The 26,649-nt window shown below is 33.6% G+C and overlaps 1 protein-coding gene and 1 long non-coding RNA gene across 2 annotated transcripts in view; both read left to right on the forward strand.

Annotated features, from left to right (window-relative positions):
• LOC149771647 (uncharacterized) overlaps positions 1-26,649 on the forward strand; it is a 331,773-nt gene that overhangs the window by 221,210 nt on the left and 83,914 nt on the right. The gene's annotated exons all lie outside the window — the stretch shown is intronic.
• On the forward strand, positions 20,303-25,432 carry LOC149771651 (uncharacterized). Its single transcript, XM_089948277.1, has 5 exons — positions 20,303-20,432; positions 21,044-21,129; positions 21,417-21,511; positions 23,367-23,474; positions 25,346-25,432. The coding sequence occupies exons 1-4, from the start codon at positions 20,356-20,358 to the stop codon at positions 23,469-23,471; spliced, it is 363 nt and encodes a 120-aa protein (XP_089804403.1). The 5' UTR covers positions 20,303-20,355; the 3' UTR covers positions 23,472-23,474; positions 25,346-25,432.

Genomic DNA, 26,649 nt, shown 5'->3' on the forward strand with positions numbered 1-26,649 from the left:
AATAGCAAAGTTAACAACGTCTGCTTGAAAATTTAGCCCGATCTGAAAGTATTAAGGCCAACCTTAATATCATATAATCTATATAATAACTCAGCCCGACACTGAGGCCTTAGGGTGTAACTTCGGAGAATTTCTGCAATGTCATAAAGACGAAAATATATATCAATGCCTTCAGTAGTGCAGCAAGAATTATATCTCTCCTTCGAAACAATATAAATTCTGATTTAATAAAAAGGAAATTGCACAATACTTCATAAAAATGATACTCGTAATATTATATTGGAAGAATCGCTAAATTCTAAATAATTTGGTAATTTAATTAAAAGAGTCCCTGAGTGGGACTAACACTCAAATGGATGCAACCAAGTTTCAAGAATTCAAATTAAGACAAAGTTTTTATTTTTCCTTTCTTTGTGTACAAACTATGGTAGATATTCCGCGACGTTAAGCATATGTTCAAGTTAACTGCGATGGTGGACCGCACGTAAATATTGCCTTTTAATCAACTGGTGTAAAAAGTAAAAATATGCACCATGGTTCCTCTGGCAGTTATATTGGATCGAGGTATGACCATTCATTCAGGTGGAGTAACAATAACAAGTTTTAGATGGGTACCTTGGAGGCCATCCTGCATTTCTTTGTGGCACTATTGTGATGTAAAAGCATACAAGATAATGCGGAGAAAATAACGTAAAACCTTTATGGCAATCCTCCATGCGTCATAGAGTAGTAGCGATATATCTTGTGATATCAGATGGGTAAATCTAATACCGTCGGAAAGCTCTCCTGGTCTATGACCAGCTGAGCTGAAAAATGGAATTTCTCATTTGCTGGCGTTAATGCATAATGATATTAATGAAATGACTGAGTAAACTCAAATGATTTAACAAACACAAAGAATGATGACTTTAGTTTAGAAATGATTGAGCATTAAATAATAAAAGTTGAATAACAGAAACATGACTGAAATGTAATACAATTAGCTAATATAAATATAAATCATTTTAACTATCAAAAGAAAACTATGTAAATAAATCGAATATCAAATAATATGATAAATTTTGAAGTGATATGACGAGAAGAACTAACGTGAAATGACAAAATGTACGCTAAAAGTAAACGATTTGTCAAAGTCTGAATTGGACTGCAATTAGAACTTATTGTCGAACTGCAAAGCATTTTGTGAAACACATAAAACACATATATACCGTAAAGGTCGGTGCCACCTATGACGCATATTCTTTAATGCTGAAGCCTAAATATATGCAAGCGCCTTTACGATTTTATTTGCAAGACGACAATCAAACGGTTAACATCCAAAATATTTAATTATTGAGATCATTAGAAATATTTAAGCTAAAGTGTGTCATTAATAGCTTTTAATTCTTCCATAAATTTAGATCTATTTAATTATGTATAGTCATTACCAGATATAATTTACATACTTAACCAACGAATTGTTCCCAGAGACGTTTTGATATATAGGTGGGACATCATGCTACATATTCGCACCAGTATGTTCCAGTTCTAGACATCACAATAAGCTGCCACAGTGTATCCATTGTAGCGATATGACTGAAACAATTGTTAAAGCTGCGTTAAAAATTCAAACCACACACACACACACACACACACACAAAAGATTTGCAGTTTGAAACATATATTAATTCTAGTCGTAATCACACTTTGTTAATCAGTTTACTTCCTATCCAGCTTATTTCGTGATATTATTCATTGGCATCGTATCATATCCATCAGTCATAAACAGTTTGATGTTGGGTTTATTTCTCATTACATTCTTTGCTTTCTTGATGTGAATTACCAATAATGAGCATTTCGGTATTTAGCTCGGAGTTGTGCACGCAGAGCACAATTGTATGTCAATAAACGTCATAAATACTATTCAGCAAATTAATGTAAAAGTTTTGTAATTTTATGTTAGTAACGATCCTTAACAGAGACGAGTAAGTTAGTTAATTGATAACGTACGAAATTGAACGTTGGTTTAGTACAAAAGATGTGTGAACGTAGCTTTAATGTTAAATTGATATGCAAAACAAAATTAAGATAATCTATCACTAACAAATAAAATATAAATGATTCTTACTATCAGATTGAATAATTAATTGATAAATAACCCACAAAATACTGAATATGTGAAGCAGCGTGGAAATGGACATTATGCCGTTACCACAGTAAAATAAATATTATTAACTGAGTTACAAATAACATGACTAATACATCCAACTATTTAAATACTTGAATTAATATAAAGCTTACGTTTATTAATAGTTACTAGAAAGGAATAATTAAAATTACTGGTATAATCAACAATTTATCGATGCCCTAAAGACAAATAGCGCCTGAAGAACACCTAAACATAGAAGTTGGTTGTTTAAACGTAATTCAAACGGCATTACTGTAACATTATTTACATAATTTTGATAAAATAGCAATTCATTTGATGAAGAAATAGCGATAATGAAAGAAGTTTAATAGCTGAAGAAATAAAGATATTGAAGTAACTTTGATATAGAAGAATATATAATACATTATATTGCAAATACCGTGATAAATTTGAACAATAGGTACATAGAAGGGGACGAATAAGTAGCTCAAAAAGTAAGACATACATAAGTTTTAACAAGAAGATACGTAAGTGAAGCACATAATGCAATACGTATCTTAAATAATTGAAACCTTTCGTTCTCAATTTTTAAATCTGTAATTCTCATCTATTTCTCAAAGCAATGTCTGATAAATATCAGAGAAACAGAAGAATTAATGTCAAATAATATTAAAACGGTTACATTTAGTAAACGTTATATTTTAAAAATAGGTCTATATGTTTGTACTAAGTTGCATTATTGCATATAGTTATATTTAAAACAATATGTCCATATGTTTGTACATGTTATGTTTTCTGGGGTGATTCATCATGTGTAAATGGTGATTGGATGTTTCAAACAATTAAATAGCTAAACAAATATAAAGAATAATGAAATAAATGTAATGAAGCAAAGATGACAGAAGAGGATATATTTTAATCAAGAGGATATATAGTGTCTACTGTCCTTAGGTTGCGTTATGCTTGGTTAATCTCTCTATAAATGAGTGTCAGATGCTTTAAATGGGCACCAAACATGAAATTCAAAATGACCAATGTCTGTTTAGTGAAACAGAAAGATGATTACAAAAGAGATGATGTGTTAGAAGTAGATTTGTACGTACCAATGCATCTTCCTAGCTTTTCGCTATGAACATTAGTATCAGAAAAATATTAAGAAGATTGCAGTTTGTGATATTTATCATCAATACAGCAAAGGTTGACATGTGATAAAGAACGAATTAATCCAGTAGTCATCAAGAAATTATAAACACTAAAACCAATGACAAATTCGGTACGGGAACCAAGTAGGATCAAATTCAGTACGAAAACCAAGTACGATGAAACTTTTAAAGTCACTTTGTTATGAATGTGTGAACAAGAACGGAATGGTAGATTGAGACAATAGGCAATAAGGGATTTTTTATACTTTGTACATGAATAAATCCATGTTTGGAATAAATATTGAAAGGTACGTACATCTATGAACACAAACATTAACATCTTTATTTTTGCAAATATAATAATACATGACATAAATTTGCTTTTCATACGTATGATGAATTAAAAAAACATGAGCAAAACTCAATTACGGAAGGTAAACAAAACGGTTGATATTACTATTTTATGAAAAGTTAAAAGCAAAGAGTACGATTCTATTTGATTTTTAATTACAAAAATCTTCACTGCGCATGTCATAAAACGAGAACCTCCATATTGAGAACCTTGATTGTGTAATTTTGCACTTCTACTGAAGATTCATAAGAGAACAATACGATACTCTCTCACCCAAGTAATACAATTCTGAAAAATCGGAAACCGTGCAATAATTGTACGGTAAGCAGATTCAGACCAATTCCATAAGTGTTCTCTTCAGATGTGTGATTATAAATGTATGGCAAACATGTTTATAAAGACCCTACCCAACTATATACAGGTTATAATTTTAATTTGAAATGCAGTGGGTTTTAGCATTTATCTTAATAGAAAAATAGAGGTCGTAATATGGAAACATGATTAACAATACTTACAATATTACTCGGAACGAAAATATATATACCAGTGCAAATACATGTGGTCTTTTAATGACAAACTATGTCAATCAAGTAATTGAGTTTGAGCATAACTTGTAGGCATATAGCATTTGAAGGAGTACGTAATCGTCAAGAAAATTGAATATTGTTTTTAAATCAACGAAGCCTGAGCCACTAGGCTCGCCTGATTCTATTGTTTGTAGCCACTTGCCTATATATTTCGTCAATGCAGATTGACATGAAAGTTTGTGTCGGAATCGTGAATTTGTGATTCGGAGGAGAATACACATGTTGAGATATATGAAAAGATTCGTCAGGACATGTTCTAGAATAACATTGAAGTTGCATGCGGAACAGAAAGATTTCATATTTGCATAAATTATTCTTTTAATTTCTATCAAGAATTGCAAATATATTTGGTATTTTCAATACTTCTGTAAATTGATTTTAAAGGACAAATAACTAAAAACTTCTTCCAAAACTTAGAGATTGAGAAAATGGATGATTTGTTAGAGTTTTGGAGGGAATTATGTCTAGACCCGTTGATTTCTTACAATCAGTTTAAGTGACATTACCAATAGGTTCGGTCAATGTCATTTGGCCTATATTAATACATAACAAAGAAAAATAAAATGCATTCAAAATCACTGCTTTGTGAAAACATTTCATAGGGATATCAAAGTCATGTCATACTATGTTTTTTCTAGTTTCCATGATAATGAACAACACAAAATGACGTGCACTTTGACAACAATTACTTCATTTGGTGCGGGATATTAAAATACCACCAAGCGTCAGAATTCGCCCCTAGCAGCTAGACTTCTAAAAGTTCTGAATGTACGGGTTGCATTTCCAAGTCTTCAACGCTTGGATACTATTGATTATTTTTCTCCAGTAGACTAAATAACTTACATAACTGTTATTTGTGTGCAATAATTGAGGTCTGAAATATACTGCATTTTTCTCATTGTTCATTCTTCATCACAACGATTACAAACGCTATCCAGATAATTAAAATGGAGACTATTTGCTGCATGTATATTAAATTTACACTTGACACCATTATTTTAATACGACCCCAACACATGTTCTCAAAGAAGTCAGTTAACATTATCATGGATAGCGTAACGAAAATTACTACAATTTTGTACAAAATAATATGAATTCGACATAAAATCTGGTGCTGCATCTTTCTTTCACTTCCTTCATAGTCATGTGATGGCTTACTCTAGATGAAAATATATTCTGTGTTAAAGAGAAAATGTTTCAGATAAGTTTAGACTGTGGTGCATATTGTAGCTTGAATTTTCCATGATGAGAATCAACATCTCTTAGAATTATTATAATCGAATTGCTTAAAATCTTTATGTGGCTGAGCCAGGTTATCACTTGTTATATTATAAAGTGTTTTTTTTTTTACTTCTCATCGGGTCAGGACAAACATTTCCCTAATATTTGTGTAATATGCATTACATAGATATATTGCTAAAACACATTATCGTAACCAACTAATCGATACGACAATATTTTACCAAGTTACTGTGCTTTCATTTCACCAAGTCCTTTGAGCTAAAATATGCAATTACACAAAAATGCGTTTTTGCAAGTTCTATAGCAAACAGTTTTCTGGGCCACAATAACACATCGGATTCCACAAAGACTGATCATATCATTATTTGGGTTCCCTCAACGGGTCTGACACAGCAGTTATTTCCAAGCTGTTTAATATTTTCCCTGGCTTTTATATTTGTAAAATATGAATTACAGCAATATAAAATGTATCACAGACTACCCTGAATATCAAACTACACATTCTTGAAGTACATTGTTTCTAAAAATACTAAGATCCAAGAGTGGGGTGTTACTTATAGAAGCTATTACATTATGTCCTAATTTTACAAAAACTGCTTGAAACGAAGGATCACATCATTGTACATGTAAATCATTTATAGTCGTGAAATGGAAAGAAATAAAGAAAAACAAACAGGTAAATCGGTTAAAACAACAAGTTCCGTGTATGTGTATAACAGACGCCATATGTATACATGTTAAGTGTGTTTAAGTTTTAAATGTGACCTTTGAAGTTATCTTGTAGAATTAATTAGTAATTACTTTTAAATAATATATGAGAGGAACTGATTATTTTGTATAAAAAAATTTTGAAATTTTTGAGGCAATTACTGATATGAACAAAATATAATACCAATATTTATACATTCACTTGGATATGTTTGTCATGTTTACAAGCTATGTATTCATTGATTTACTGTATAAATATTTTCGTGCGACAATAACAATAATCCAACTTACATAATAACCAGGACTCTCAAATGCTACAGATTATTCTAACTCTTTAGATAAACAGATTCTTATATAATATTTTGACCTTTCTAACCTGAAATTCATCAGGGATGATTTATTAAAAACCCTTTAATAATTTACATCTAACCTTATTTTCTAAAAATTCAACCTCAGTTTTGTGTTAGACATTCCGCAAAGACCATGCAGTGTTAATTAATGAAATAATAAACTCGTAACAAAACGAAACATAAAAAGTATTGATTTCAAAATCAAATTTATACATGCGTCATGCTTTGTGTTTAATTACCCACGGCATATATTAATATTGTGACTATGAAATGCTATTTGTAAGCTTAGAGATTTTGCGCACATGGAATTACACGTTTCTTTATGTCAGAAATATGCAACTTTATGTGTATATTTTCTCGCACGTTATTTCTTCAGGCGACTATATTCGACCACACCTATACACCGCCTACACAAGAACTGCAAACGCATGTTAGATTCAGGTGCAACTACTTCACAATTATTGGAATCAACTGATAATCTCTTATTGATAAACTATATGGATAATAATTGATGTGTTAAATGATGAAGACTCTATTTCAAACAGAGTTCATCCAATGATCATACTTTGATATAGTGTACGAGGAAAATATATTATTTTACCACAATAAGCGCTTGTTGCAATTGCAACTAAGTCCTCCGTCACAATATAATCTCTATTATCACCAATAACAGAAATGTAGGTGTATTTACTCAGATATTTTACATACATATCACTTGTTTGTCAAATAATCTTCATAAATACTATTCAACACAATACATGTAATACGTTGCCAATTCATTTTGATAACGATCCTGGAAAGAGAGGGACATATGACATAATGAACGAGGTAATGAAATTAACGAATAGTATGGTACACGGATTTTACATTGTAGTTTCAATGTCAGAATGTTACGCAAATACAAATTCCACTATCAAATCTTACTGTCTAACAATGAAATATCAACTGTTGAAATGGAACACCGTGACACAAAATAGAAATGATTGGAAGGACGTGCAAAAGTAATGACATTATGCAGGCACTATATTATTGAAAATGTATTAACAGGGATCAAACTAAAATGAACATTCCATGACAATTGGAAAGACTGTAGCTAAGGTCGTATTAAGTCCTCAAAGTAAAACTAAGTTTAATAATAGTTATTCCACGTTATATAAACAACGGAAAGATTTTTCGATGCACTGATGTTATAGAAAGCAAACGTAATGGAAACACACTGAAATACTTATAAGAACAAGTTGATTTTTTTAACGGTATTTCAAATGGATTCACTATATAGCATTAGCTTTCGATGAAATAGCAGGTTTTGGTGTTGAAGAAAAAATGACATTAAAATAACGTTTACAGATGAAGAAATACAAATACTGAAATAAGTTTGACAGAAGGGGGTAAAATACATTTAATTAAAAACAAACATGTGCTATATTTGAAATAGATATTGAACGACGAACGAATATATGATACAGTAGAAAAGGAAGATCATTTAACAGGACGGTATTTATATCAGCAGAGGTACTAGTTGGCTGAGTGGCCTATAAAGAGCTCGCCTAAATCGAACACTGCCATCTCACCTTTGTCTGCGTGGGTTCGACTCGGTCTATCGCTCGCCTGTACTGAACACTGCCCTCTCACCTCTGTCTGCTGTGTTCGAGTCGGCCTATAAAGCGCTCGCCTCTACCGAACACTGCCATCTTACCTCTGTCTGCGTGGGTTCGAGTCGGCCTATGTGTTTATGTGAGAAAACTGTCAGTAGATCAGTTGATTCTCGTGGATCAGTGGTCCTTACCAATTTTTCCCGGTTTCTTCCTCCACCAGATATAATGGTCGTCATGCATAGCCTATTGTGTGCTGCGAAATGGAGTTAAGCTCCAAAACAACAATATTTTAGCTCAGGTACATGCTGTCATCCATATCCTAAATATTACAAACCTTTAACTTAACAATGTCGTTGTACCTGTGGTTAAGCTATTAGGCATGCATTTAGCAATATCCTACAATATTATTTCCATAATGAATTTTCTTATGTAACATTTTATAACTGAAGACTTTAAAAGTCTACAATGGTGTAGTATCAGATAGTATCACCTTCTAACGAACCATACCATTTAAAAGTTGGTAACGGACAGTCTTAAAATTGCAACAGAAATGTTCTAATAGATCATATGAATTACATTAACACAATTGATCTTAATATGCATATAGTACACGCCCCAACGTTTCTAATATTCATCCTTGTTTACAAGTGTTTGTGATCATAATTTCACTATTATTCGATGATATAGATTTATTGGGATCTATAGGTGATATGTGAAGCATATTATTGGCTGGATGCACTTGAAATATCAAAAACGGTTATTTGAGGCATGAGCTAGCTTGCTTGTTGTATTTCCTTTTAATTTAGTACAAAGTAAATTAAGCTCACTATATACTGGTATCAAACATCCGATTCCCCACATTGCCTCAAACTATGTGGTAGCTAGTGTACCTTATTAGTTATTTAATATGCGATCGGATAAACATAGTTCTAGAAATATTATATTTGTTTAGATGAGTAGACACTTTAAAGCATGCAAATTGCTTCAAATTTCCGTTTGTCACTATCTCAAGGTTAGTGGTATTCTTGTGCTTCCACCCTTGATATCATTTATTAATCTCCATTACTAGCACAGACCTATTTCATTAACCAACACATGAATGTTGCATAAGATTATGGAAAACATGTTATATCTTTTCCGGTCTGGCCTGGTATTTAGAACAAGGTGTTATAAATGGATTGGTTTGAAGCAGGTGGTGATAGAAAGGTCCGATTAAGAAACGACCAATGGATCGGCAAAAAATATACTAGGATTAGTCAATGTAACAACACTGCTAAGTAGATCCTCAACTCAATGGCTCAGGTCTTCATTAAAGAGTTACGTAGCACTGTTAGGTAACGTAGAGCTTGTCTGCGGATATATTTTCCTATCTTATTGTCACCTGTTGTGCTGACATTAAACCGCAATGTACACTTTCTAGGTACTGTTGTCAATAAAATGGAACATTTGAGTAAACAATATTGGAGCTAGCGACAGGCCGAGGACCTAACGCAATAATCTGGAATATAACTCTTCTCATTGTTTGTTTAGTGTTTACAAATATAAACATTTCAATTGGCATATTGCAATTGCCGCGAGATTCACTGTAAGCCTTTATTGCTTCCCTACCCCTGGACAAGATGTGAAACGTTGTAAAAGACTCAAACAACCAGTTGTTTTTAAATACTATTTATTAGCCATCTTTGCTCTCTACCATTTGTGAGTTTCAATTGAAATTTTTTTATTAAACTTTAATTTTACGTTAAATTGTAGTTTTCTCACTTTAACTATTTATTTAAATACTATTAAAATTCAAATTGTCTATGTTGTTTTATTTTGAACAGATTTTTAGATAGAAATTGTCTTGTATGACAACTATATATATTTTAACTGCACTGAAAAATTCATGTATGTAAGAAAGATAGAGCAAGTTTAAATGTGTTGTCTCCAAAACAGTTAGACACACGACACAATTTCAGTCTGTTCAAGATGATCTTCAGCATTATTTTACTAGCATGGCTGATCAAACTGATATTTCTGTAATTTTGGCACAGCTGGAGATTGCCTTTTTTTGGGAAGTGTTATAATCACTGACTGGGTCCATTGTGTTGGCCATTCACCTGTCTGCCATATCTTGTTGCAGATTGTTGTGAGTAGCTCTTTCAGTGATTCTCCCCCATTCTTGATAAGTTCAGCTGGGATGTTGTCTACTCCAGCTGCCTTCCCATTCTTCAGTGCTGTTATTGCTGACTCCATCTTTTCTTTGAGAATGGGGAAGTTATCATCATTTGAGGAGTCTGGAACTTCAAGCACCTCTGGGTCTCTGTGGACTGATGGTTGTAGAGTTCTTTGCAATACTCAGTCCATCTTTCTGCAATGTCACTCGCTTCTGTGAGGCATTTCCATTTTTGTCTTGAATGGTACTAACTCTTGGTTGTTTCTGTTTGGTGAGGTCTTTCACAATTTGGAATGCCTTTTTGCTGTTATTCTTTATCAGACTGTTCTCCATTTCTGTGCACATTTGTCCAATCCAATTTTCTTTTGCTTTGCTCAAGTTGTTTCTGATATTCTTGTTTATTTCTCGGTACTTCCATGCCCCTGTTGTGTGTCTGGTGTTTTTTAGTTCTCTTCGGGCATCACACAACTTCATAATCTCTTCTGTAACCCAGGGGTTTTTCTTCGGGCGACGGAGACCAATGATGTCCTTGGCAGCTGTTGTCATGACTGTGTTGAAGGTGTCTGTCATCTCATTGACATCACCATCCATCACAAGGAGTGGAGCAAATTTTCCTCCAATTGTGGCTTGGAATGACTTGCAGATCTTAGGGTTCTTCAGTTGTTCAAGGTTGAATTTGAGCCTGATGTTCTTTGGCTTGTTAATTTTCTTCAGCCTCACTCGGAAGTTCATAATCACGAGGTCGTGATCACTCGCAACATCAGCACCTGGGAATGTCCTTGTTTTTGCTCTATTGATGCCAGATCGGTAACGGTTTAGAACCAGTATGTAGTCGATCTGGTTGTGATGGGTTCTATTTGGTGAGTGCCATGTGCAGCATCGTGAAACTTTGTGTTGTCCCAGAGTGTTGGCTAGTACCAAGTTGTTGTAGCTTGCGAACTCGAGCAGCCGTCTCCCTCTTTCATTTTTAATTTCATTGCAAGAAGGTCCACAATGTACTTCCCAGTCGTTTAGAGCATCTTTGCCAACTTTGGCATTCCAGTGTCCTTGGACGATGAGGATATCTTTCTTACTGACCATGTTTAGAATACCCTGTAGTTTGTTGTAAACCTTCTCTATTTCTCCATCATCATGATCGGTAGTTGGAGCATAGACTTGGATAATTGTGATGTTAAAGGGAGATACTTTCAGACGAACGGAAATTATTCTGTTAGATATGGGGCAGCATTCAAGCGAAGATACCTTGATGGCTTTGTTTACAAGGAAGCCTACTCCATCTATGGACTTGTCACACTCTCCACTATAGTATAATATATGCCCATCTTCGGTTTGGTGTTCTCCTAGGGATTTCCATCTAACTTCACATAGTCCCAGAATGTGCCATGTGTAGTGTTCCAGCTCATGTGTCAACTCTTGGAGTCTTCCAATTTGCGCCAGAGTTCTAATGTTCCAGGTGGCGATGGCAATGTTGTCTCTCGCTCTGATTTTATACATAGTACCAGTAGCACACTTGTCACCTCCGTCCAGGTGGACAACGGCAGGCGCGGTCCTTGTTGACCCTGGCGACGTCCGATCCGGTATTTTAAGCTCAGATTTGTCCAGCATTATCAGCGTGTCTTGGGCAAAAGTCGTCTGGCGAAGCCCATCCCTCTCCAGACCAAGGAGTTGCCAGAAGAGAATGTAGTACATCGTCCAGCTGCCTTAGGGTCTCCACTCCGGATTTTCTTTTGGGGTTTACTCCCTTAGCCTTTGGTTAACCAAAGCCGACCTGCAAGGCAGCAGAAGGCTCGTGGATGGGCGGGTGCGTCCATTTCCCGAGCAGATAAAGCATCTGCCACTGCCCAGAAATCAGCCCACTACACTACTAAGACCATTAGCAGCATTTGAACCTGTCTCTATGGATTTCGTACGTACAATCGTGATGAAGAGTGCACCAAAGTCATGGGAACTTGATCCAATTCCAACATCACTGGTGCTTGAGTGCTTAGATCCAGTATTGCCTTTACTAACTGATGTCATTAATACCTCTCTCTCATCTGGGGAATTCCCATCTTTTTTCAAAACTGCCAATGTAAAGCCTCTGCTGAAGAAACCAACTCTAGACCATAACGATTTAAAAAGCTACCGCCCAGTTTCTAATCTCCCATTCATTTCAATAATCTTAGAAAAGGTTGTTATGTCCCAGCTTGTACCTCATCTAAATTCAAACAGTCTTTTTAGCAATGTACACTCTGCATATTGCCCTTCCACAGTACTGAACCTACTCTTCTAAAAGTAGTTAATGACATTCTCTTTGCGTTGGATAGCGGAAAGATTACAGTTCTCACCCTCCTTGATTTGTCTGCAGCATTTGACACAATAGACCATGATAAATTACTTCACCGTCTCCAGCATGTACTTGGCATTCATGATACAGCCTTACTCTGGTTTAAGTCCTACTTGGTTAACAGGACACCAATTGTATCTGCAAATGGAATACACTCCAGCCCAGTTGATCTATGTTGTGGTCTTCCACAAGGGTCTGTTCATGGACCTGTTCTCTTCATTCTGTACACTCAGTCGCCCTCAAGTGTCATAGATCATGATCCAGTGTCTCGCCAATTGTACGCTGATGACACACAAATATACAAATCTAGCGACCCAACTGAAGTTGATGCTACCATCCAAGGTGTAGAGAGGTGCATTTATGATGTGAAGTCATGGATGACTTGTAACAAGCTGCAGATGAATGATGATAAAACTGAGGTCATTCTGATCATACCACGAAGACTTTCTCATTCACATCCTTTACCTCAAACAATAAATATCATCAACGCCAACATTAAATTCACACAATCAGTACGAAACATAGGTGTTACCCCGGACAGTACTCTCACATTGCACTAACATATCATGAACATATACAAGGCTGCATATCTTGAGCTGAGACGCATTAAAAACAATTCGCAAATATCTTTCAGTTGATGCCACTGAAACACTTTTGTGTTCATTAGTACTTTCTAGACTGGACTATTGTAACTCAATTATGTCTGGATCATCTCAATGTCTACTTCAGAAACTTCAGAAAGTTCAAAACACAGCTGCTCGGATCATACTTAGAGTACCACGATCAGACCACACCTGCCCGCTGCTCTGCACCCTACACTGGATATCCATTCGATCCAGAATCAAACACAAAATTTGTTCTCTGTGCTACATTTCACTGTTGGACTCTAGTCCAACATACCTATCTGACCTCACCAATGTATACACACCAGCAATATACTTACGCTCCTCTTCTGACAATCGTATACTCATTATTACCACTATGAAAACACAGTCATATGGACATCGTTCTTTTGCATAGCAGGGCCCAGCAACGTGGAATGAATTGCCCACTGAACTTAAACACAAAGACACAGTGATCACATTCAAGAGTGCTCTCAAAACGCACTTATTTCTACTGCAAGAACAAACTTAAAGACCTAATGATGGTTCTTACCTGAAATATTCTCAGCATGTTTTTTATGTTTAAATGTATTTCTAATTTCATGTTGCTTGTTTTTTGTAATAATATTATTATTTTTTTATCTTATAGGTGTTGTTTAATGTTGTAAAGCGCTTAGAGCTTCTGAAGATTAGGCGCTATACAAATTCCTCATTATTATCATTATTATTATTTGGCCTATATCGTTATGTGAGAAAACTGTCGCATCAGTTGATTCCCGTGGATCGGTGGTTCTTATTATTGAAGACTTTGAAAGTCTACGATGTGGTAGTATCAGCTAATATCACCTAACGAACCATACCTTTTAATAATTGGTAACGGACAGTCTCAAAGTTGCAATTGAAATGTCCCAGGAGATTATATGATCAAAATAAGCACATACTACATGCCCCACAGTTTCTAATAATAATCCTTGTTTACGAGTGTTTGTGATCATAATTTCACTATTAATCAATGATATATATGTATTGGCATCTATAGCTGATGTGTAAAGCAAATCATTGGCTGGATGCACTTGAAATATCCAAAACTGTTATTTAAGTCATGAGCTAGCTGGCTTGTTGTAATTTCTTTTAAAATAGTGCAATGTAAAATAAGCTCACTGTATACTGGTATCAAACATCCCAATCCCCACATTGCCTCCAATGTTTTCGTAGCTAGTGTACCTTATTCGTTATTTAGCATGCGATCGGATAAACATAGCTCTAGAAACATTATATTTTTTTAATCAATAGACACTTTAATACGTGCATATTGCTTCACATTTCCGAGTGTCACTTTCTCAGGGTTAATGCTATTCTTGTGCTTGCACCCTTGATATAATTTATTAATCTCCATTACTAGCACAGACCTATTTCGTTTACCTACACCTGAATGTTGCATAAGATTATAGAAAACATGTTATATCTTTTCAGGTCTGGCCTGGTATTTAGAACAAGGTGGAATAGTTGGATTGGCTAAAGCAGGTGGGGATAGAAAGGTCTCATTAAGAAATATCCAATAGATTGTCCTAAATATACCAGGTCTTCATTAAAGAGTTAGGTAAGGTAGAGCTTGCCTGGGGATATATTTTCCTATTATACTGTCACCTGTTGTGATGACATTAAAACGCGATGTACACTTGCTAGGTACTGGTGTCAATACAATGAGTCCACAATTATTATATCTAGTTACATGCTGAGAACCTTACACAAGAAATCTGGAATATAGCTCATCTCATTGTTTGTTTAATGTTTAAAATTATAAACAATTAAACAGGCATATTGCAATTGCCGCGAGATTCACTGCTAGCCTATCGTGCTTCACTACCCCTGGACAAGAAGTGAAACGTTGTACAGACTCAAACCAACCACTTGTTTTAAATGCTATTTTTAGCCATATTTGCTGTCTACCATTTGTGAGTTTCAATGGTAAAATTTGTATTAAACTTTAATTATACGTTAAACTATAATTTTGTCACTTTATTTATTTAAATACTATTAAAATGCAAATTGTCTATATTGTTACGTTTTGAACATATTTTTGATAGAAATTGTCTTGTATGATAACAATATATATTTGAACTGCACTGAAAAATTCATGCATGTACGAAAGATAGAGCAAGTTTAAAAGTGTTGTCTCCAAAACAGTTCGACACACGACACAATTAGTTTGATTCGTCACAAATCGTGTTTGCTCTGAAAATCAAAACGACTTCATAAATAAGCTTGAAATTGGAATGGAATGCAAATATAAAAGTTTCATTACAATTTACCTTAAATAAATTTGCCTGATATTTCACAATCATATACTTTCCATTCACTACCAACTATAGTAGTAACATTCAGGTGTAGAGTCTCCTCTCTTATTTAGTAGGTGACGAATGACTTAGATGTAGACTTATTTGTTGTTCATATTGTGCTATATCCAAATTAAATAGATATGGGGAAATTACATTTGATCCCTTTTCTTTAGATATCGTTAGAAACTTTTTCCCTCCCTAAACTGTATAGTCTATACTGTAGTCTTTACTTCCATCTTCTCAACAGTTAACACATAACTGTTTATTAACAATTACTGAAAGCCATACAAGTAGATGTGTTCTTCATATAATCATCCTATAATAACACATCAATAACTACCTGATCCATAACAAATATTGTAATAATCTGGAGGCAAAATATCAGCTAGAAATATGTGTTCATACCTTTTGAATAAAAGCCTTATTCTGACTTTATAGATAATTTCTCTGATACATTTTAAACAGTATCCCAAATTTCTAATTGCATTCGGCGCAGCAATACATACATTATGAGTATCAGGCCCACACATACGATACAATGTTGCATTTATTTTAAAAATTAAATGTTCAGATTTCTAAAATTACAATTGGTAAGACAAATTAAAAATTGTAATGTTTCGTTTAATTATTTTATTCTAAGGTCATTATACTCAACCTATCACAACTTCATGTTTCTACCTTTAATGCTAAACGTGGGATTACAATTTAAATGTTTATGGCAAAGTGACTGACAGGCCGTATATGACAGTTATATGACCTGTATATTTCGTACGTTTGTTTGTCAGTATTGAACTTTCTGGTGTGTCAAATTCCTAATGAATATTAGGTTAATGTAAAATGGATTCAAAGGTAAACTGACGGTGATATTCTTTCTATTGGTTTACAGGCAGTTTTCGAAAAGCTGTACTGTACATAAAACGTTTAGTTGGTCACCGATTTCACTTGATAACCAGATGCACTGCCACATTGCTCAACGTGCACTCTTGCCATAATACATACAGAAAACTTCACTATCGTACTCGTACTTATTCTATGAAAGGAACAATTTCCATTAAATCAATACCAAAGTTGAATAAATCTAAAATCTAAAGTGACTTAATCTAAAAATAAGTAAATCTACCACGTGCATCAAACTTACAGCTAGAAAGGATCTAACATAGTCGTACTTGTTATCGCTACTATCTGTCTTGTAAACCATGCTGACACTTCCACCCGCGGAATACATGTTCAAATTGACAAGAGACATGGGGTTTTCACTAAAAGACTTCCAATGATGTATACATCTTCCTGAACAAAAACTGTGCCAACCATATCAGCTCTTTTGAAAATATTGTTTTCGATGAAGACTGTTCTTATCTTGAATTCCTGAAATTTGTGTGGCTCAATCGACGAACTCCTGCTATCAAAATGACATAAATTATTCAGTGTTAAGACTTTCGAGGAATATCGCTGTTATGAAATAATTTTAAATTTACTTTGTGATAAATCCAATGAAGTAATCAAAGAATGTGCCTAACACCTCACAAACAATTTTTAAGATTTTTATGAAATTTGGTATTTCACCTAGAAATGTCTAATTCATTTACTGTGATGACAAATTAAATATTGGAATAGCTTATACTTTTGGTAAGTTCTTTATCGCAAAACAGATAATGGAAGGGCATGCTAAAAAGTAGACATTTTCCTGCAAAATATGTTTATAAATTTACAGACTTAAACCACTGATAAAATGTTAGTGTTGCTAAGCTTAGGAATGTATTCCTGGTAAATTCACTGAAATAATACATTTATATTTACAAAACAATATTAGTGGTGAAGAAGCCAATATAACATGACGTTATCTATTAAGAGCTACAGCGCACAACAGTGATTTCAAATAGGTCTCGTTACATTGTGAAACATTGGTTAAATATAGTCAAGAATGGAATTACATCAAGTTTGGACTAATCAAAAGGTTTGCATCACTGGCCTATTTCTGAAGATTTCTATTATAGATTAAATTATTGTACCGATAATTAGATTGATCGTCTCAAGAACAATAGTCGAGAGTTACTTTATGTAAATATTACTATATTTTACTCCAGTCTTGGAGTAACATTTTGTCATTGACAATGTGAACACTGAATTAAAATTTCATTAGACGTTTACACATAACCGCTACGGAGACCATGTGCTTCTAGGTTACTTGACGCAAGTTCAGAATTTTTTTCTTCTAATTCTCTCATTCCATATTCCCGTATTATATTCCTTATGCAAGAGAGAGAGAGAGAGAGAGAGAGAGAGAGAGAGAGGAATGTCCAAAACAGAGATTATTCCGTGTCGATGCAATTCTGCACATCTTTAATTCATTTAGTAAGGGAATATTGTTTTTATCACTATTTTTGTTACAACGCTAATGATTAATCAGTGAAAATGATATCACTTAGAGAATATATAAAAGATAGCCTAATGTTGAAATATAGCCTAATGTTGAAACAATATTATATATTCGTATTAATGCGTCAAGGGCGTATATAAATTTGACATATCAATAAATGTGTATATCAAATTGTTTTATTCAAAATTGTTATTATATTTTATATTTTTGATTTAAACTAAAATTATTTCTATATTTCTATCGTACACTTTCATAATTCAAAACCTTTTCGACAGTGAATGAACTTTTCCTATATCTACTCGCATTCCCTCTAAAGGTGGAGTCACAAGTTCATTATAAACATGTTTACGACACAATTAGGAACATTCCCCGGGGGAATGGGGTTAGAAGGTTATAGTCGATATGCACATAAAAGCCCTACCTAAATTCAATTGTACATTCGTATATATAGACCAAAACAGTTGCGAAACGTTCAGTTGTTCGAGTTCTGGTTTGGGAAAAGCTTCAGAGATCACGTCTACAGTACACATTGAGACAGGTTATAATACCTCTTTCTTCATCCTCTCTCTATGTTAATCTTTCAATATAATGATCCTTACACACACACACACACACACACGCACACACACACACACACACACACACACACACACACACACACATATATATATATATATATATATATATATATATATATATATATATATATATATATATATATATATATATATCTTGATTTTATATATGTGACGAGTGTCGGGAATGCACGCAAATTATTACCTGATACAAATGTCCATAAGACGTTTATTTAAACTCTCAAGGCTCAGAAACCGTTTCTGTACAAATGATTTCATGGGATATTGATAGCCTTGATGGTCTCATCGAATAATATCATAGTTCAGGTTCTTGTAGAAACCGGATGCTTGAGAATTCTTATCTAATTTTAATGGATGATGACATCTTGCAGTAACTGAAAGTTTGTCTTGGAAAGAACGATGTCATTTTGTAACGAAACAATTGATCTTGTCTTGGGAATTAAGATATATGTGTTAAAGGCGCTCAAAAGGCTTATGATGAGGATATAGAAGGAGATGTTTGCAAAGGCCTTTTTTCGATGCTAGGTTTAGTGATGTTTTTTCTTCTTCATTTGGTCTCATTCAGAAGAAGAACTTAATAGGTTGCTTAGCTTCGTTAATTACGTTTCATTGATTAAAATTAAAATTAAGGTTAGTAAAGAAATTGTAGACTCCTCATTTGTAGGAAAGAGAATGGAAAATAACTTAGTGAGTTGTTTCTTTGGTAACCGCGTATACTTATTGATCTTTTATTTATGCAGGTTACTTTTTCTGTTTTATGCCGAACCACTTTTCTTTGGCTTATGTCGCTAAAAGATCCATGTTGACTTTTCTTCTTTGATTTTGTGCAAATATTTCTAACTACTTTATCTTTCCTTTTATGGTTAATGGAGATACCATAACTAAGATGTCCTTCTCCACAGTCCTTGTACGTTTCCACCTCTTCTTCATTATCCGACCAACTGACTTTGTCTTCGAAAGCGTGTAAACTTTTTTATGTTTGTATTGAGATTTTTTGGTACTTGTGTATTCTCATCGTAATATCTGTCCATTCTGCTACGTGGATTAGAAGTAGCTGATCTGTTTAAGAGTTTATCCTTTCACTAGTTGTTTTACTTATTTACTTTATTCGATAATTGTGAGTTTATTAGTCAGTCATTGAATATTCATGATGTTATTGAATAGTAAACACTAGAGAATTGTGCATGACGTTCAAACTCTGCATGATAAACAAGTATACTGAAGAAGGAATCGCAAAATACTATTATGTATAATTCCCATTTACTAAGCATTTACTATTCATTCATTCACTCAAGTGAAAACATATTCGTATTTTATTCAGAAGCTTAACCACCCGGAATATATTAAGGTCTTTCTGTTATGCTCTTCCAGAACTGCGGTTGTTGACTAAGGTTATCTCTTGTTCGCTGTAAAGACGTAGTCAACGTACTTTAAACAAAATATGACTCACCAAATAGACAGAGAAATATAAAAAACTCGATTGTATTTTCAGTACATCATCCGTCATGCACTTTTGTGATTGGGTAGTTTACTCGTAATATGATTACCACAGGTAAACATATTTTGACGTGAAGGCAACGTCTTAATGTGGCAAATTAACGAAGAATATCTAAAATAAAATATTACAAACGCATGGTTTATCTAGTTCTATGACCGTTTTATTTTCAGTACAGTGTTTGAAAATCTAAAATATTACACATAAACAATTTATTAAAATAATATGAATCACTACTTGGAGTATTTTCGTGTTGAAGCTGCTTGGTGATGTGACAGATATACTGTGGCTATCTAAACTAGAAATTTACAAAATCAAAATTTATACATTTATATCAGTGTCGCATTCTCTGTTCTAGGAAATGAAGTCGTTTGGTTTAGCTGCAGTCTTCGTACTTGCCCTCGTCATATCGAATGTACTGTCTGATTGTCCGGAAGGGTAATGGCATATACTTTATATGTAGTATCGTAATCACTCCATCTCAGTGTGTACCTGAGTACATAAATAACGCAGATATTATATGACTGCAATCATATATCACATTTGCTATAGACGTGCCCAACGTTCCCTACCATAGGTTATATCTCGGTACAAAGTGTATTCAGAATGTTATTACGGTTCCTTTTATGAACATAGATTGAAGATATAAAGTATTTGGTCACTTGGCAAAAGCAGAATACATGTATGAAACGACAGGTAATTTCTTTAAAAACACCTTTAGTAATCTGAAACTAAAGCATCAAATAAGTTACAAAATAATTGTCAAAGAGTACTTGTTCCTTCGATAATTTAAATTTATGCATTCTCTGGAGGAACGGAAACAATGCAAAGTTGGCTATTTCGACTGATTTCCATACTTAAAGTTGTTTTTTTGCATTTTCAGCAGAGAAATTAAAGACGTTGTGATGAGTTTCTGAATATATATCCGAGATATACAGATATATATACATTAGTATTCTTACGTTAATAGTAAATCGGTAGCTTAAATCCGTGATGACCATATATCATTTACATAATTCAAAGTCTAATATACCTTTTACCCTTTTCAGAGGTTGCGAATGTAGTGAATTTTGTGTTGACAGCAGCAACAAATGGTGCAACAATGACACTGACGCAGACTGCTCGTGCAAGAAAGGTTGTTTTGATAGTTACATCTTTCTATTGTTCCCTTCCGTTTTTTCCAGAAGATTATTATAGTTCTGGTCATTTAAAACATTCTACTACTAAAGCTTCTCCTCTGATGTATCAGTTAATATTTTTCTATTTTACTACTCCTGCTGCTACTGAGACTGATGTTAATACTAATATTTCCACTTCTGTTCTTGATTATTAGTTACATCACTGTAACAATCACTAACAATACCAGCAAAGTCATCATAGTAAACATCATTATCCTATTAATCTTCGTTACCAATTTTACAGGCTGCATGATATATGACAGCCTTCTGGAGCCCGACGAGACTAAGGATATCTACTGCAATACAATCAGTTGCTCAAGAGAGGGTGTCTCGTCAAGTGTAAGTAAAACCTATGTTTAGTTATTCTTGGCATGCAGAATTGTAAAATGAGCACACTCTATGACTCATCTACAATCACATTATATAAGTGTGTTTTAACTGTGTTGTGGAAATATTAGTGAACAAAAACAGTTGATCTTAAGTTGTGCACTTTAAGTGTCAATGGCTGTAGAATTGGTTTAAGCTCTGTAGTGTGTCAAATGATGAATAAAAACTGGATTTGCTGTTAAGCAGTACCGTGTCTTGTCAGCGAAAGAATGCAGAAAGAGATTGGTTTTAAGCTTGACAAAGTAGGTGTGGACCGACCAATTGATTGTGGGATTGGTCTAATGCTATACAGTGTAAGTGCAGATTGACTTATGGATTACGGGATTGGTCTTAAGCTATGCAGTGTAGGTGTATGTAGATCAGTTAATTATGGGAATGGTCTTTTGAAATGTATGTCAACACATCAATCTACATGCTATATTGACATATTATATACACAACATTTACATTACTTGGTCATTATAGCGTATCATTGGAAACATTAAATATTCAATTTGTTCCCTGGCAACGGATTAGTTCGGGAAAGTGATTCCAATTATCCTTATTTAAACATTGAATTTGTGACTTCGTGTTGGGTCTACCAACCTATATACTTTCCTATGGTGTTTGTTTTGGATCTGCTTTAGGGTCAGTATTTATTATGTTATACATATTTGATTTAATTTTTATCTGATTTAGCTGTAAGTTTTAAGATATTTTTATTTTTTTTATTTCATTATGTTGCAATAACTTGACTTGGAACTCGATACTTTTTCAACTAAATAGTTTGATATTGACTGTTCATGTGTGTAAATATATAAAGCTGACCTAGTTTCCGACCTTATTTCAAAATTAGTAACAGTCATGTCAACAAGTATTTCTTTTAATTTAATTTTATTGTAAGAATATTAATACCGAGATCGAGGCTGTGTTGGCTAAATGACCCTCGACGTGTAAATAGTTTTAGAGAAGTAAACAACTTTTTCGCGGGGTAAAATGATTGGTTGTTATCAATGTGATACTGGGGCTAAGTGACTTTTTTGGTATGTAAATATGATCACGTTATGTCGTTTCCTTCTGTTGTAGCCAGTTTTCGAATTATATGTTAATTTTTCTTTAGATTATTTGTATTGTAAAAGATTAATTCGTTTCCCTGGAAATATTTGTGTGCTCATACAGAATTCTTAAACAAGGACATTTCCTAAAAATTGTATTCGGATTTCCAACACCGGAGTGTTACTTTTTGAATTTCTACAAGGACCTGCAGACCACAACATAATACAGGATGCAGCATACGTTAACGCCTTCCATCTTGGATTCTTCGTCGGGATGCGAACTTGATTTCATTATAACACTTCAATATTAGGATTTCTTAAATTTTACTTGTGGGTTATTTTCGGATCATTTTTTGGTTTGATTCTTAAACCGTAAATTCTTATTTTTCTTTTTAACAGTATTTTTCCTGCCTAAACATGTGACATAAGAATTAGGACAACTTCTACTTTTCATGTATTCATTACATTAGAGATTCATGTAGAATAAATGTGAATGTGGACAAGTATTACAATCACTATCTCATTTAAGAATTACATCTTCTCCTTTAAGCAGAAATGTTGTAAAAGGTTGGACCGCACCTTTCTGTGTGAGTTTCAAACTATTAGTATCGTGGAATGGCTAGTGTCATAGTGCTTACAGTGGCTTTCTGGCTTAGGTAAAACAAAAGAATCGCGCTATACCTGTCCGTCGTTGTTGTATGTGTTTTGTGGACCTCTTTGCGTCAATCTTTCTTACTGAAACACGGAATGAAAGATGGTATATTTAATTTTAGAGTACCTCGAATTATTGGTGCAAGCCTGAAGGTCTTCAAGCTGATGTCAACTACCCATCAGATTGGTATAATGAGCCAAACTGCAAAGACTACTCCTCGACTTAACAGGTAATGTGGCAGAAAGGTAGATCTTTTAAGTGTTTTGACCGGGCTAATCGCCGTGTCAGAGATATGTATGATACACTGAGATGAAAGTTCAATTCGAACAAATTTTCAAAGACAATATATTTAAATTATGAAGCAATTTAAACAAAACCTAGTATGTTAATACATGTGAAATCTCATTTTGTTCGATCGACAATTTCGTGATCAACTGGCATTATTTGAGCATGTTTTGAAACACATGTAGCATTTTAATAGACTACACAATCCATTGTCAGACTTTATAAGCGCTTGTTTCCAATCAAATGATAAAATGTGATTTGCGTTTGACAATATCGTTTGAGTAAATTGAATGTTTACACGTACCGCAAACACAAGCAAGAAAAGCATCGAGATCTGATGTTTGTTCAAGATTGCCTGATGGTTTGGCTGAATATGTCATGTATATACTATGGTCTACACAGCCACTTTGAATAAACAGATTGGAATATTATGTAAATCATCAGATGCAGGATACAGACGAAATAGTAAATCTTTACACACACACACACACACATATGAATAACCCTAACTCTAACCCTTTACACATTCACACACAGACAGACACACACACACACACACACACACAAATGGTACTAGGACAAAATGGTAGCGGACAAAATGATACGGACAAATTCAAAATGGTATCGGACAAATTGGTATAGATTAAATGGTACAAACAAAATGGTACGACTTAAATTTTATAAATACGAAAAACACAAACAAGGTTTTACTAAATGACATTAATAGGCTGCTATTGTGAACTGACCATAGATGATTCATAATAATTACCTAAACAAACAAAAAATTTTAATTTTAAAATAAAAAAGCAATATCAGGATATATATATATATATATATATATATATATATATATATATATATGTGTGTGTGTGTGTGTGTGTGTGTGTGTGTATTTTATTTCGGATTACACTGGGCAGTGCATCATTACCTTAATGTTGCACTTGCTACATTTTTATTTGATTACCTATATACATAAAACTCACTTATTTTAACTTTTACTTTTTTTATAACTTACCTGTTGGAGATAAGCGTGTGTACCAGCGGATAAAGAATTTTCGAATAGAATCTTTTAGAGTGTGCATTTTGTATTTAATTACTTGCATACGTATTTTTATTTAATAATTTAATCTAATTTGATGGTGTCCAATATATGTAAATTATCTACCTATGGACCATTGGTTTCAAAATTAAATGTGTTTATAAATATAAAAAAGGTCATTGAAACTACCACAGTCAGCAGCTGATTAAAATAATCAACCACAAATCAGTTAATCTGATCTGATTTCAAGATATTAAAGTTGAGTTCATTTGTTGCACTAACATTTTAAGCTGACAATGGAATAAAGAACATGCTAACGAATGTAATGATTGTGATGTTATTGTTCATAGCATATAAAGTATAATTAACAAGGTGTAGTATTTCAAAAATGTATATACAAATGTAGCTAATGTTTATATTAATTTTTGATTTGTATGAGTCTTTAGGTGATCCATTAAAGGATTTGGTCTCTTTTCGATGTCTGTACGTCCCCCTGTTTAGACCAAAACAGAAACATGTATTGCTCAAGCACATTAAACTTGTATTAAATACTATTCGTCGAGTGTTTTTCATTTTAAAATAGTCTTGTACATATTTCATACTTCTTAATATAAACGCAGCACTATTTTGAATATGTCGTTGATAGTGAATTTTATGCCTCGATTTGTGTATTTGCCAACCAGCTTGATATTAATGGTATCAAACAGAAAGATATGTTCCCGTTTATCACTGTACGAAGCTGCAATATGAGACATATTTTTGTATTCACATTTCAGTTGAATGTCTGATCTGAAGAGTAAGATCTGAGACTGTCAACCAATTTACAACAATTAAACAGATGTGGACAATTTACCAATCTCCCCAAGGGCAAGAGATGTGTTAGTTAGACCATATGTATGTGTGCCACCAGCTTTTAACGGCGAAACGTCTTTTTGCGGGTACTACAAAATGTGCTGAATATAGAAGATCAACTTCCGCATCCTTGTTTTGACATCAATGTTATATTTTATAGTTTTGCCGAATTAGGACTTATATTTTGAACAATATCTTTCATTATTATAAATTTGATATTATCAAATTAAAGATCTTCTCTCAGGCCCTGTGTTTGTTCGTTTAATAAAACGTAGATTAGTCGTCCTTTCAAATATTTTCTAACAGGATTTACTGACCTTTGGAACTCTTTTTATGAAAGATGAATACCGTTCTTATACAGAGACATATTGCTCTCAAAATGTATATTGTAATGTAAAGACATTTGTTTTCATATTTAATGGCTGTCAAAATAAAAAAGGAATTGCTTGCTTGTCCTTTTTAAAGGGATTTTAAAATTTATACACACAATATCAAGTTTAATAAAAAGAAGCACAAGAAGCTGTAAAGTGAATCATGTTTTGCTAGTAAACGTACTAGTAACAATACTACATGGTTATTTCCCAAACATATGTGTTAACAATACCCTATTTCCCACCACTGATTTTGTGATCTCTAAAACCTGATGTAGTAACAATAATACAAAGCTCTCCACCAAACCGAAATAGTAACAATACCCTAATTCTATGCACTGATTTGTTTTCTTTAATACCTGGTGTAGTAACAATGCTACATAGCTCTCCACCAAATTCATCTAGTAACAATACCCTATTTCTAGGCACTGATTTGTTTTCTTCAAATTCTGATCTAGTAACAATATTACTTAGCTATCCCACAAACACATGTAGTAACAATGCCATATTTCCAGTCACTAATTTTATGATCTCCAAAGCCAGATGTAGTAGCAATACTACATAGCTCTTCCCCCAAACCCATGTAGTAACAATACCCTATTTCTAGGCACTGGTTTTGTGATTTCTAAACCTGATGTAGTAACAATACTACATTGCTCTCCTATGCCATAATATTACTTGCTAATGTAGCATCTCTACATTGTTAAACTTGAAATCCCTTTTTGATAATGTTTTTCCAAGGTAACTGCATTGTTCTGAAGCTGTTATCATCAAACCTGTTTTAATATTATGGCCAGTAATACATTCTTGTTGGAATAGCGGAAGGTGCTACAATATATCCAGTATATTGAAGTATA

Source organism: Sinohyriopsis cumingii, unplaced genomic scaffold (genome assembly GCF_028554795.1).
Source record: "Sinohyriopsis cumingii isolate HCF-2022 unplaced genomic scaffold, ASM2855479v2 utg001747l, whole genome shotgun sequence".
NCBI lineage: Eukaryota > Metazoa > Mollusca > Bivalvia > Unionida > Unionidae > Sinohyriopsis > Sinohyriopsis cumingii.

Coding starts and splice junctions, on each gene's coding strand:
- LOC149771651 (XM_089948277.1), top strand. CDS start 20,356: ATGAAGTCGTTTGGTTTAGCTGCAGTCTTCGTACTTGCCCTCGTCATA. Junction 21,130..21,416: donor AGACTGCTCGTGCAAGAAAG/GTTGTTTTGATA, acceptor CCAATTTTACAG/GCTGCATGATATATGACAGC. Junction 21,512..23,366: donor GAGAGGGTGTCTCGTCAAGT/GTAAGTAAAACC, acceptor ATTTAATTTTAG/AGTACCTCGAATTATTGGTG.